At 41.8% G+C, this 14,423-nt stretch overlaps 1 protein-coding gene and 1 pseudogene across 1 annotated transcript; both read left to right on the top strand.

The window, feature by feature from the left end:
• Nucleotides 1-2,039: 2,039 nt before the first annotated feature.
• LOC136114558 (large ribosomal subunit protein mL65-like) lies at nt 2,040-10,670 on the top strand (annotated as a pseudogene).
• Nucleotides 10,671-10,981: 311 nt separating this feature from the next.
• On the top strand, nt 10,982-12,005 carry LOC136114591 (histone-lysine N-methyltransferase SETMAR-like). Its single transcript, XM_071801708.1, is given in 3 exon segments — nt 10,982-11,306; nt 11,309-11,521; nt 11,524-12,005. Coding segments are annotated over 3 exon segments (1,020 nt in total).
• The last annotated feature ends 2,418 nt before the right edge of the window (nt 12,006-14,423 follow it).

A 14,423-nucleotide genomic window follows, 5' to 3' on the forward strand; every position in this document is an offset into this window, starting at 1 on the left:
CAGAGTCTGAATGACTGTCACAGTGATTACTATGTTTACAGCAGCAACATTGCTGTAAACAATGCTTTGGCAAAGGAAAGTCTTTATAAAATTTACAGTCTTATTTGGCTGAAGGCATTTGTACCCGAAACTGATAAATTCATTCAAGGGTTTGGGACTGGTCACGTATTCCTCATTGATGCAAAGCTCTTATACAGTATATTATCCCCAGTCTATGCTTTCTGGAACATCATTGTCCAAATAATTCCGTCATATACTAGCAGATGATGACTTAGCTTCAGTTATTCAAACTCTCATCTCCTTCAGTTGGACATGAAGCATTAAGTGTCTAGGAAATGTCAACTGGTATAAAACATTGTAGATTGTCCTTTTAGTAATACTGGCTACTGTAAACAACTCAAACCTGCATCTTATTCTCTACAGTAAAGATAACAACCCATTAAATTTGATAGAGTTCAATAACCCAAAGTCATTGTATTAGCATTATCACCTAAGGCTCCAGGCTTCCTTTAATAACTTCCTGCTCCTGAGGCAATGGCACTAACAATTATCTGTGTAAAGGACAGGCATTTTCAGGGGCTGATCCAACAGCAAGCAATGCATTTCCCAGGGATGAAGAATTAGCTTGCTACCTTCTGCTCTGAAGTAATTTTCTCAGCATTTTTTTTTTGTCTCTACCATAAACATGTAGCATCATTAATCTATCACTGAAATGAACCCAAACCAAAATGCTTCTTGTGCATTTGCCACTGGGGGGAGATGTGAGAATGAACATGTGGCAGATGTTACCTATTTTGCTTAATGCATTATTGGAAGGTGTTAAAATATTGAGGTGATAGCATGTGGAATATAGTAGAAGAGAACAGAACACAGGCAGCAACAAAACATAGGAAACATAGGAAAGTGCAATTGTGCAATTTTGAATGCCTTGCTTTTTGTTTGTTTGAGTTTTTTTGTTTTGTGGGTTTGTTTTTTTTTTTGGTTTTTGTTTGTTTCGTTGTTGTTGTCGTTGTGGGTTTTTTTGGTTTTATTTGTTTTTTGTTTGTTTGTTTGTTTTTCTAGGCTCATGTGGAAATTAATTCCCTTAATGCAGTGTATAATGGAGCTATTTTACTACTTCCTCTAAAATGTTTATGGTTTATTCTGATATGCAGATGATAGACGAATAGAACTGAGGGCCCAAGCTGACCTCCAGGTCACCTATCTAATCTGACTTCCTGCATATTGTGAGCCATGAAAGTTGTGTCTACATCTTACAATGGAGCATGATGAACAGAAGTCTGAGTTAACTCCAGAATCATAAATATTTTTGTCACATCATTATGACATTCATCCTGGGATGATTAGCTCAGATGGAACGCTACATAATATAGCTATACCACTGCTGCATACAAGACAATATTTCTGTATGAGACCCCAAGAACACCCCAACTCAACATATTTCAACATGAGGTTGCTTGAGGTTTCTTTTTCTCAGCAGTCCTACAACAGAAGGGTCATCTAAAAGGCCAGGCAAATCAGACAGCTGTTCAGTTTTCTCATTGTCCACAGCTGCTATACAAAATGCCCACCTATACCCTTTTGGGTCCTTAAAATACCCTCTGCTGAGGTAGTCTATGACAAGGATCCACAGAGCATCTGGGCCAGTCACAATGGGATGCTTTTGCCAGTTTTTTCTAGGCTCATTTCAGCCTCTACAACAGTCAGTTCCTGGGATCCCCCAGTCACTCCAACAATATTGATGGATTGTGTTCCTTTATAGTTTGAGGGGATTATCGTGCATTGAGAACCAGTGTCTACCAAAGCTTATGTCTAGCCCAGCACACTGTGGCTCCCAGAGAGGCAGTGGGGAACATATGGCACATGCCTTATTCTTTTTTTCCCTGGCAGCTCGCTCCCTCTCTCTCACCGTCTCCTTTCCCTCCCTCTCACTCTCCCCCCACCCCGATTGGAAGGTTGTCTCATTCACGTTTCCCAGTGGCCAGTCAGGTTTTCCAGTTGCTGAATGGTGTCCTTCCACTGTCTAGTGGCTCTGTGAAATGGTGGCACCCAAGGGGTGGTGGTTGCTGTGGCATGGTCGGTGCTGACTCTTGCAGACAGAGTCCACTGCCTCCCTGCAGCCTCTCAACTTGCTCTACTTGTCCATAGTGGCTTCTGCCATGGCAAAGAGCAAAGCAGCCAAGCAGCAGGACCTGGAGAATTTCTACCAGCAGGTCTGCATGGCAGCCTGGACTGAGGAGAAGCTGAGGCTCTACAGGCAACTGCAACAGCCCAAATATTATACATGGTTTACCCACAGACCTTCACCCTCAACACCTACCACTGGTACCAGAGCTTCACCAAGAAAGTCTTCATGCCAGGGTTCCTCCCAGGAGTGGTGAAGGCAGCTGTGAAAGCCCTGGAGTGTGTGGCAGGAGCGGTGCCAAAGTCTACTAGAGCTCTGGAGCCAGGAACGGTGGCACCAGGGACTGTGAAAACCCCAGAGCATGCAGTAGGAGTGTTGCTGGACCTGGGTATGGGCGAGCTGTGCTTCCTTGCCTGCAACGTGCTCCTGCAGGAGAGCTTCCAGCAGAATAAGAAGCAGATGTTTCTCTACCACAAAGAGGATCACACACCTAGCCCATTCCTCATGCAGCTCGTCTCCACCCTTGCTGCCTTCCTGTGTGTTCACAACATGCTGCTAGCTGCCTCCTCATTGCGGAATGGGAGGAGAGGGAAGTGAGCACCCTAGGCAGTGAGGCTGGTCTGTGAACCTGGCAGGAGTGTTGCTGGTGTATCTGGGTTGTTCAGACCATCACTAGTAATTCATCTCATCTCCACTGTCCCAAGTGTGAGTGTATTTTGATTTTTCTGGTTTACTACAGCTACAGAGCAAGAATTAGGAGGGTTTTAAGTGCAAAGGGATGATCTCTTATTTCCCTCTCCCCTTCCATTCTGTTCCAGTTCTAAAACCTGAGGTTAACTTTTACTGGCATCATGGTGAGGAAGTTGTTGTTCATGGACATCAAAAAGGTAGAGTTGATCCTGTACAATTTCAGATGGATGATAACCCGCACCTCCAGATCTGTGTACCAAAGCAACTTCCAGAGGTATGGATGTTTTCAACAGTAGATTAATCACACATGTTTTCATATATGCTTCTGGCTGCCACTGAAATAATGCAATAGAGAGTATGTGGAGGACCTGTTTAATCAGTTAAGTAATGCATTTGTGCATTTTTCAGGTCTTCATGCTCTTATTACCTTGTTGTGCTCAGTGCTTTACAGACATTGAGATAGTCTTCTGTGGCAGGTACACTACACCCCCTCCTCCTCCCTGAGGGACTGAAGGCACGGACTCCCCATGCAGGTGAACCAAGAGACATTTTATTTTGGCAAGGCACTTACATTTATAGTTAGTAGCTGTTGTACACGCATTTAACTTTCTGTTTTAATTGGCTTATGCCACGAGGAAAACACTTTTTTGGCTTGGTAACTCACAATGCGGTGGCGAAGGCACTGGCAAGTGCCTCGGTATGATAAGTAATGGACCCCACTCTACTGCATGTTTCAATCATTTGCACCAAATTCGTATTTACTGGCAACGAAGTTAAAATCTTTTTAGTCGACATTGTCATTCTCCATGGCTAATTTAAGCACTAAAGCTTTGCTTCCTTATTGTCTAATTGTTTATCCAAAGCATCTCTCAGACAGTCTATGAATTGCATGTATGGCTCATTTGGACCTTGAATTATCTTTGTGAAAGATTTTTCCACTTTGCCAGATTCAGGAATTTTTATCATAGCTTGGTAAGCAAGCTGAGTTGAACAATGCAGACTGTTGGTGTGCAGCCTTGCTTGTACTCTAGGATCTGCAAACTGCTCTTGTCCTAGGAGCTGTGGCAAACCCGCTCGAAAGCAAGGGTCCTCCTCCCACCGTTCTAAATTCTCAAGTGCAGCAACAGTACACAGTTTGCCCCACTTTTGTTCCCACAATCATTTCTGTGTGGGCGTTAAGATCATGGCTGCAAGCTGTCTGCAGTCAAAAGGTGTTAGCAACTGTGCGGTAAAAATGTTTTCCAATAGTGACTGGGAGAATAGTGCAGTCAAGTCCCAAGATGTAACTGTTCTGTGCAGCTCTTTTATCAAGTCCCATTGAAATGAAGTCCATTCATTTGGCCCCTGATCATGCGCTATCAAGGGAAAAGCTAATGCAGCATCATCGGCCCCGCCTCTCATTGTAACAACCTCATCAGCTCCGTGGATCAAAATAATGCTCTGAATGTAATGGCGGAGCACTAGGGATGATGGGGTCCTTTTTCGCTACAGGGTCGGTATTAAAAGGTGGCAATAAAGGTTTAGAAATTGCCATGCCAGATATAGTCACATTAAAGTCTGTTAGGTCTTGCTCAAAATTTTCTTCAATTATATTGACTTCCCTCTGCACTCTTTTCTTCGTCTTTGCTGACATCTACTGGGGAGCTCAAAGATTGTCTCGCTGCTCCCGCTACTTTCTTTTCTGCTTTTATAGCTTTAAGAGTCTCTGTTACTAAGCACCACGTTGTCATTATTTCTTTTGCTGTAAGATCACCTTTGGAAGCAGCTTCCCAAATTATAGTCCCTGCATGCTCCCAAGTCTTTGGATCAAAGACTTCCGTTCCTGATGACGGAGCACCATTTACTTTAAGCCATTTTAGCATTAACTTAACAGTGCACTCTTCATATTTTATACCCTGCTTTTGTAAAAGTTTCAATAATAGTTTCACTATAGCTTCTTCTACAAACAAATTAGATTCCATATTCCACTATCCAGCCACTCACCTGTATTTGTGATACGGTGATTACCCGGGTACATTTCTCTTCCTCTTCTTTTCTGTTTCTTTGTTTCTTGATCAGTCTGGCTGTCGAGATGATCGTTCGGCTGGAGTCCCTCCAGATGCTCGCTTCAGCGCTTTTTTGACCCTATCACATCAGGGTCACCATTTGAGGAATTGAAGGCACGGACTCCTGGTGCGGGTGAACCAAGAGACATTTTATTTTGGCAAGGCACTTACATTTATAGTTAGTAGCTGTTGTACACGCATTTAACTTTCTTTTTTAATTGGCTTATGACAGCTGTTCATGCACTTAAAGTTATCTTACGATTGGTTTACTTAATCTTGCATGTGCTCTGGCAGTTTGGCTAACACATTGTAAATATCTTTTCCTGTTCTAAAACATTTTGGTTTCTTATTCTATTTTAGTCAAGGTCATTACAGTAACTCAAGGTAACTATCTGTAAGATATTCCACACCTCCCCACTGAACCCCACACAGTGACTGTAGGTATGTACACCCCCCCAATCAAAGGACAGGGAAGGCAGGGCCCCCTGGTCGGCAGACAGGACCTTTAGCCAATAAAATGCCTCAGCTGAGAGAAATTTCTGGATCATTGACCATATATGACCACAGATCAGATTTCGACCTAAGGTTATAAATGGAGCACAACCTGTAAGTTCACTCTGCTGGTTCAAGTTAGTTTATTGACTGCTGAGATATATGTTTTTGCTTATCTACTACAGAAGCAGATTCTGGTCCTGAAAAAAGTACTGATTGGCAGCTTTGTTAGCACCATTTAATGCAATGTTATTTGTATGTTGCAGAAAATTCAGACATCAGTATAAGATGGGTGTACTAGCACTCATCACAAGTTCTGTTGCAAAAAATATTATGGCTATTGATTTCAGTTAAAGTTATATATATGATGTATGTAAGCAGGACTTGCACCTTCTGTCGTCTGACCTGAAAGTGGTATATTATGTGAGGCTTATCATGGCTTTTCTTCCTTCAAGGTTGTACCACTGGAGTCAGATCTTGAAGTTTTTCCTGTTATTTATCGCAAACCATCCAAACTGATGCTGTTCAAAAAGTCCAAACTCCCCCCCAAAAAACAAACCCAACCAAAAATACCCCACAAAAAAACCAAAACCCCAACAACCGAAAAATCCCCCCCCCCAACACACCACCCAACCTCCCCAACAACAGAAACCCCCTGTTGTGGTTTAACCCGAGGTAGCAATACAAGCACAATAGCCGCTCGCTCACCCCCTCCCCCACCCCACCCCCCCCAATAGGGGAGAGAATCAAAAGGGAAGGGAGAAACTTGGATTGAGATAAACACAGTTTAATAAAATAACAAAATACTAATACACTACTAGTAAATATATATAAAACAGAAACAAAAGATACTCAAGGCAATTCCTCATGAACATGCTGAGCAGCCAGTCCTAGGAAACAGCCTGGTCCCAGTAGCTGATCCCAAAGAGAGAGAAGAGAGAGGAAAAAAGGCAGAAAAGCCCAGATGCCTCTGCAAAATGGCAACAAGCTGGGCTAAACTTCCCTACCAAAACTTCCCAGTTACCCCCAGAGAGAGAGAAAAGAACCAGAGAGATTGGTAGAGCCAAAACTGGAAGTTCCCAACTCCCTAGTTCTCCTTAAATAATTAGCATGATGCTAATCGGATGGAATACTCTCATTGATCAGTCTGGATGTCAGTCAAACTCTGCCCTATTCATGCCCCCCCTTGCTCTATGCCTCACACCTGTAAGCAAGGCACTCAGAATGTCCTCGGCTCTCAGATCCCCTCAACAAGCAACAAAAAAAAATCTCAAAATAAACACCCCCCTGACATACCTCCTATCAACAGAGAAAGCATTTATGTATTTTTGTATATAACTTTTCTATATAATATATAAATCTCTATTGAGATTCCATGTCAGGTGACATCTTTCTGTGTCTCGAGATTCACTTGAAGCAGTTGGACTGAATAGAAAATTAGCAGAAAACTGGCTTTGAATTTCAACACCTATCCTTCAGAGATATTTTAGTATGTGAACTCTTGCCTTTTGGACTTGGGCAAGCCTTCCAGTCTCACTCAGAAAGGGGGGAATTTCAACAATTATACAGATCTACAGCAGAGGTTCTAACTTTCTTTTGTTTGGTGTCTGATAGTAAAGATGTGTTTGCATAATAAAGAGCATTCTCTGACCGGTTCAAATTTTTTTCTTTTTGGATGAAACAGGATCAAAGGTAGCAGATCTATGCTGTAATGAACACACTGTTTCATCATATTCCTTGTAAACTAAACAGGGAGAGGTTTGTAAAAGCAAATCATCAGGATCAGATTGAAGTTATTTATTAAGCTAATAGTACTGCAAGACTGGACAGCAGCACAAGCAATGTATCAAGGCGAGACAGTCAACCTGTCAAATTCTTACCAGTGATGAATGCGTATTATAAAGTTCTCTAACCTTTTGTGGCAGATGCACACCCCCCTCTCTCCCCCTCCCTTCCTTCCATGTGGAAAGTGCAGACACATCTCCCCCCCCCCTCCTGCAATGGGGTTAACAGCTTCTTTTGTTTGACCCCAGACCCCATTGGCCAGGGTCATCAAGAGAGGAGGAGGGGGTGAAGAGGTGCCAAGGATCCGCTGGGTGCCCACAGCCAGAGTGGGGGTGCTTAGAAGCTTCAGGGCACCCCACAGCCAGAGTGGGGGTGCAGAGAAGTTTCTGGAATGCCCACAGTCAGATCTGACAAGGCTTTATAAACGGGACCCCCGACAAGGTTTGGCCGCCAGTTGTGCAGACCTCTTAGAGTGCAGCCCAAATGCTGCGGCTGAGAGCCCTCCCCCTTAGGCAGGATGGCTGCCTAAGGTAATCTCCTGGGACCAGGATTCCCCCACCAAACCACGTGGGTGAGTGATAAAATTTTGTTTAATAATTCCTCGCAGGATCACGGGTGCTTATTCCATGCTTAAATATAAGCACGTGTATTTTCTTTAATAATTCCTTGCCAGATTCAGGCAAGTGTATACTTTTCCCGGAGTCAGGTTGTTTTTGGTGAGACACATGTATGCACACTGTGGATCTCCATTGTTATTATTTGCTGCATCTCAATAATTACCTCGACTGATACTCGAACCTCTATTTATGTCACTATTGGTGAGCTAAAACCCCGTCTTCCACCGGTTAACCTGCTGCACCTTCTTTATCGAATAAAAGCTTGTTTTGGACCCTGTTGTCCATCTAAACTAACTTCAGGGTGCCTCCATGACACCTTTTCTCCCCACCACCTTTTTTTCATGCTTTTTCTTTGGAAGACCATCCTTTAAGTAGGAGAAAGTAGAGTTTATTTTAAAGTGAGTTATTTAAGACTTTGTCTTTGAGTACTTTGACTCAGGGAGAATTAATTGTGCAGAAAAATATTTTTTCGTATGTAACACTAAACCTGTGCAAAACCCTTAATCTTGGATTCATTTGCTCACTCCACATTTGTTATGGGGAAAGGGGCTAGGTCTCAAACAGTTTCATATTTCTTTTTTCCTGAAACAACTAAGTCACTTAACCCCTTTGTCACCATTTAGATTGGGCAACAATAAACAGAGTGACAGATGCTCTCTATTAATCCCTGCCCTCCCCACCATTGAAAGGGAAAAGAAAAAAAAAGGAAGAGACACAAGCTGGAAAATTAAAAGCACCTTATTAATAATACTAGTGATAAGAGAAGTAATGCAAAATATACAAAACCAATACTGAATTTCCTGGATGATCACAGAATTGTATGCCACAGGGGCTGGCATTGCGCCAGTGGACTCAGCAGTAGATGGTAACTGGATTCAGGAATGCACAGACTGGAATCGGGATCAGGATCGCAGGCAGGGTCCTCTTCAGAAGCTGGCCATGAAGAAAGTGAGCTGAGAATAAAAAGTGTTTCTTAAAAGTGAATGGCTGGCAATTTAGTTACATAGCAGGGGAAATTTTTAGACATTTATTGAGCAGCAGTATAAACACAATGAAACTTCCTTCAAGATAAAGATTCTATTGTTAATATGCATATACATTTTTAAGCTCTCACCTCAGGAACCACAGAAAAAACTCTCAAATGCTTTTGGAGTCTCCATATTTTCCCTTTAGTTTGGGATCTTGTTTTCAGCTGTAGACATCTTGATGATGTTTTAATTGCTGATATTTGGATATCTTTTGGCTATTTTTAGTAGACCACAGCTGAGCCCAAACTGCAGCTAGGATGTCTGCTTAATAAGATAGAAGATGTAAGGACTATTTAAAAATATTTACTTATCAACAAAGTATATCTCGTTTTGAGGTAATTCCAAGAATTACTAGTAATTCCTAGAATTTTACATAGTTCCATACACTGCAACTGACATTTTTGGAATTTTCCAGTGTTATTGTTAAGAGACAAGTCCAGTTTGTTTTGAAAGACTCTTCTTGAAATACTTGCCTGCACATTCTTCAGCCTGAGCAATTGGGCATCCTGCTTCCAGTTGTAAACTGGCTTACAGAGTATTTTGCTAATGAAAGATGAGGTAGTTGTAGAGACTTATTTGTTACTTTGCTATGTTGGAACCAACTAGATTTGCTACTTTTTATACCAACAGAGGATAATCTAGATAAGTAGGATGTGCATGAGTACAGGTTTATTTTTAACAGAAATAAAAAGTCTTAAAGCACTCTTTTTGTCTTAGCAATGCTTGAGTATTACTAGTTCTGATCACTGCTGATCCTTGGATTATTAGGTTGGTGTCACGTCCCGCCCAGAGGTATGGGTGGGGGGAGAGGTGACTCAGGTTCCTAGGCCCCCTTGGTTGGAAAAGAGTATACGCAATACTATTTAAGGTCCATAAACAAAATGCTTTTATTTTGCAGCTTGGCCTAATTGGCAAATGATTTGGTGGCAGAAGGTTTTACCTTATTTTAGGTTCAGTTGGTTGTGGTTTAACAAAATACTAATATGCTACTAGTAAATATATATATAAAATAGAAATAAGATACTCTGTCCACAACTGAGCAGCCAGTCCCAACAAGAAGCACTCGGTCCCCAACAGTGAAAAAAGAGGAAAAAAGCAGAAAGGCTCGGAGGCCTCTGCAAAATGGCAAAAGCTGGATTAAACGTCCTGCACCAAAAACTCCCCTGACTCTGACAAAAAGAGTGAAGAGAAAGAGCCTGAGAAGCCAGAGAGCCAAAGTGGAAGAGAACGACTCCATACATATGGTGCATGACACTAATGGGATGGAATACCCTTATTGATCAATCTCGATGTCAGTCCAGCTCTGTCCCCCTATCTCAATGCCTCACAGCTGTTGGCAGAGCACTCAGAATGTCCTTGGCTCTCAGACCAGAGCAATTAAAAACATTAGCTCTGTGCTGGGGTGTTATCTGCTTGCTCTCAAACGAAGTCCAAATAATGAGCATGCTAGTTATGAAAAAGAAAGGTTTCTAACTGCATGAAGGAAATTGACCCATTTTCAGTCAAACCAGCACACTGGTAAACATAAAAAGTTTTCGGCACATGTGGGGCTGTAAATCTTACATTACTATATTACTTATAAAAAGCAAAAGAATAGAAGTATAGGAAAGAAAGAAAAGAGAGAGAGGGAGGTATCACCATCCTTATGGTTTCGCTTTGTATAGTCTTTTATTCCTCCAGATTGCCTGCTTGCATAATCTTTGGTCTTTTGCGCAGGTGTCACTGGGGGGTGATTGTGAAAGATGGAAAAGTCCTGAAGGGTCTCGAGCAGTCAGGGGTCTTCTCTCTTAGTGCCATGCTGGGTCTATCAGAAGATGGGGCTATGTGCCCTTCAACACGTCCCCCACATCCTGTGTCAGCCAACTGGCCTTTGTCTGTGGCATGTTAGGTGGTTGTTGATATGTAAATCGCAATTCACCTTATCCTGAATGTCCAAATCCTACTTCCAAGGGATGTCCCATCTCCCACAGCTGGATGAACTGGTTTTGCCACAATGTTTGAGACATTATCCTTTTCAGTCTCTGACAATTGGTGCAAAGGAACTGCAGTTCTTGCATTGTTGAAATTTGCTGTTTGATATGGGAATACATTCTTAAATAAATGTGGTTATGTTATACATAATTTTAATGCATTTTTCTCACTTGATTTTTTTTGCTACTGACTTATTAATTGCTGCTTACTTTATATTTATTTTAGACTATGGAAATGATGTTAGACAAAAAGCAAATTCAAGCAATTTTCTTATTCCAGTTCAAAGTGAGTCATAAAGCAGCGGAGACAACTTGCAACACTAACAATGCATTTGGCCCAGGAACTGCTAACGAACATATAGTGCAGTGGTGGCTCAATAAGTTTTGCAAAGGAGATGAGAACCTTGAAGATGAGGAGCACAGTGGTCATTTATCAGAAGTCGACAATGATCAATTGAGAGCAATCATCGAAGCTGATCCACTTACAACTACAGTTGCTGAAGAACTCAATGTTGACCATTCTACAGTCATTAGGCATTCAAAGCAAATTGGAAAGCTGAAAAACTTGATAATTGGATGCCTCATGAGCTGATCAAAAATAAAAGAAATCGTCGTTTTGAAGTGTTGTTTTCTCTTATTCTGCGCTACAACAACAAACCATTTCTCGATCAGATGGTGATGTGCAAAGAAAAGTGGATTGTATATGACAACCGGCAACAACCAACTCAGTGGTTCGACCAAGAAGAACCTCCAAAGCACTCCCCAAAGCCAAACTTGCACCAAAAAATGTCATGGTCACTGTTTGGTGGTCTGCTGACGATCTGATCCACTACAGCTTTCTGAATCCTAGCGAAACCATTACATCTGAGAAGTATGCTCAGCAAATCAATGTGATGCACTGAAAACTGCAATGCCCGCAACCAGCATTGGTCAACAGAAAGGGCCCAATTCTTCTCCATGACAACACCCAACTGCATGTTGCACAAGCACCGATTCAAAAGTGGAACGAATTGGGCTATCAAGTTTTGCCTCATCTGCCATATTCACCTAACCTCTCACCAACCGACTACCACTTCTTCAAATATCTCGACAACTTTTTGCAGAGAAAATGCTTCCACAACCAGCAGGATGTAGAAAATGCTTTCCAAGAGTTTTTTGAATCCCGAAGCATGGATTTTTATGTTACAGGAACAAACAAACTTATTTCTCATTGGCAAAAATGTGTTGATTGTAATGGTTCCTATTTTGATTAATAAAGATGTGTTTGAACCTAGTTATAATGATTTAAAATCGACAGTCCAAAACTGCAATTACTTTTGCACCAACCTAATAGCTTAAAAGTGAGTGCTTGATAGCATCTGTTTCTGGTATGATAAAGGTATGATGCAGAATGAAAAGATGTTCAAAAAAAATGTTCAAAAAAAGTTGAGTATTCTGACCCTGCAGATAACCTTTACTGTTGGTGTGATATGGATATTACCTTCAGCTTGAAATTTTATGATTTGCTTACAAGTCATGACTGTGGAAACCTGACATTATGTTGTAAAGTGAAAAGAAAATTCTGCTCCCAACTAAAACAAAACCTAATTTTTCTATGGTTCAGCCTTTGTCTGTCCTGAGGTTTCAGCTGTAGTAGAACAAGTACAAAGAAAGGCTTTACGAGTGACTAATATTTCACAGTTCTGGAGTGAGGGAGAAAGGGAAGGCTTATTGTGAGCTGACTATTTTTTAATTGCAGAGTACCAAGTTCAGCTATCTGCACTTCTCTCAAAAGGCATGGGGATATCCTGAAAAAACAGTGGGTGGCACTGTTTTACCTTCTACTGAAGAAAAAGTGGAATGGGCTTTATTCTGCTTTTTTGTCAATGACTGGCAAAGCTGACTCATCATAATGTATGCAATTTTCTATAGCAATCTTTCATCTTGTACTCATCTCTTCAGGGTGATTAATGCTTCTGTATAATGATAAAGCTAAAAGAAAGCCCTTTTTCTTTAAAGATTGTATAGCTACTAAATGTTTAAAAGTAGAAAACTTAGAAGATGCAGCATTCATATTCATGAACTCTGCTAAGCAGAAACTTCTTGTGATTCTACTACTTTCAATCTCATGGGAGCAGCATTCTTCAGCATTCTGTTTTGTTAAGTTTGCTGTTTAAAAGAAACAAAGAAAGGCAATTTAAAGAACACAGGATGAAAATCTCCAAGTTCAGATCCTTTTTCCTGTATTAATTTCTGCTGTTGGAGTATATCACAAGGGAACATAATTTGGAATCGAAAAATAAGATTTGGTTTTATATAATGAGGCAAATATTTTCTTTAGTACTGAACTATTTTGCTTAAAATTGTATCACCTTCAAGTGGGTGACAGATCTACCTGGACTTATGCAAAGCATTAGACACTGTTCCACACAACATCCTTGTCTCTAAAATGGAGAGACATGGATTTGATGGATGGACCACTCAGTGGATAAGGAATTGGCTGGATGGTTGCACTCAAAGAGTTGCAGTCAAAGGCTCAATGCCCAAGTGGAGAACAGTGACGAGTGGCATTCCTCAGGAGTTCATACTGGGACCGAAACAGTTTAACATCTTTGTCAGCGACATGGACTGTGGGACTGAGTGTACCCTCAGCCAGTTTGCTGACAATACCAAGCTGTGTGGTGTGGTCAACATGCTGGAGGGAAGGGATGCCATCCAGAGGGACCTTGACAGGTTAAAGAGTTGGACCCATGTGAACCTCATGAAGTTCAACAAGGCCAAGTACAAGGTCCTGCACCTGGGTCTGGGCAGTCCCAAGCTCAAATACAGACTGGGTGGAGAATGGATTGAGAGCAGCCCGGAGGAGAAGGACTTGGGGCTATTGGTTGGTTAGAAGCTCAACATGACCTGGTAATGGGTGCTTGCAGTCCAGAAAGCAAACTGTATCCTAGGCTGCATCAAAAGAAACATGACCAGCATGTCGAGGGAAGTGATTCTCCCCCTCTACTCTGCTCTTGTGAGACCCCACCTGGATTACTGCATTCAGCTCTGAGACCCCCAACATGAGAGGGACATGGACCCATTGGAGCAAGTCCAAAGGAGGCCACAAAGATGATCAGAGGGCTGGAGCACCTCTCCTATGAAAAGAGGCTGAGAGAGTTGGGGTTCTTCAACCTGGAAAAAAGAAGACTACAGGGAGGCCTTATAGGAGCCTTCCAGTACTTAAAGGGGGCCTGTAAGAAAGCTAGAGAGGGACAATTACAAAGGTATGTAGTGATAGTGTCATGGTACATTTGGTGATGGACTTGTGATGGTTCGTTTACCTTGATCTCGAAGCGCAAAATTAAGGTGACCAAAATGCCAAGGGGTTATAATTCAATCAAACAGTGTAACTTTTTTATTTTGCGCCCCCTCTCCCCCCTTCCCACTAAGGACAGGCGATCAGGAGGAAAAGAAGGACAGAGAGAAGAGAGTTGGAAAAATTAAAATTAGTTCAGCCAGATTGGGGACTGCGACGGTTAAAGGATCAGTGTTGGCATTTAGCTGCCAAAAATCTATTCTAAGTCGCCACGTCCCATTGGGTTTTCTAACTGCCCACACTGGAGAGTTAAAAGGAGAATGGGTATTTATTACAACTCCTTTTTCTCGCATTTCTTGTATAACCAGTTTGATACGTTCTTTGGCACCCAGAG

Source organism: Patagioenas fasciata, chromosome W (genome assembly GCF_037038585.1).
Source record: "Patagioenas fasciata isolate bPatFas1 chromosome W, bPatFas1.hap1, whole genome shotgun sequence".
NCBI lineage: Eukaryota > Metazoa > Chordata > Aves > Columbiformes > Columbidae > Patagioenas > Patagioenas fasciata.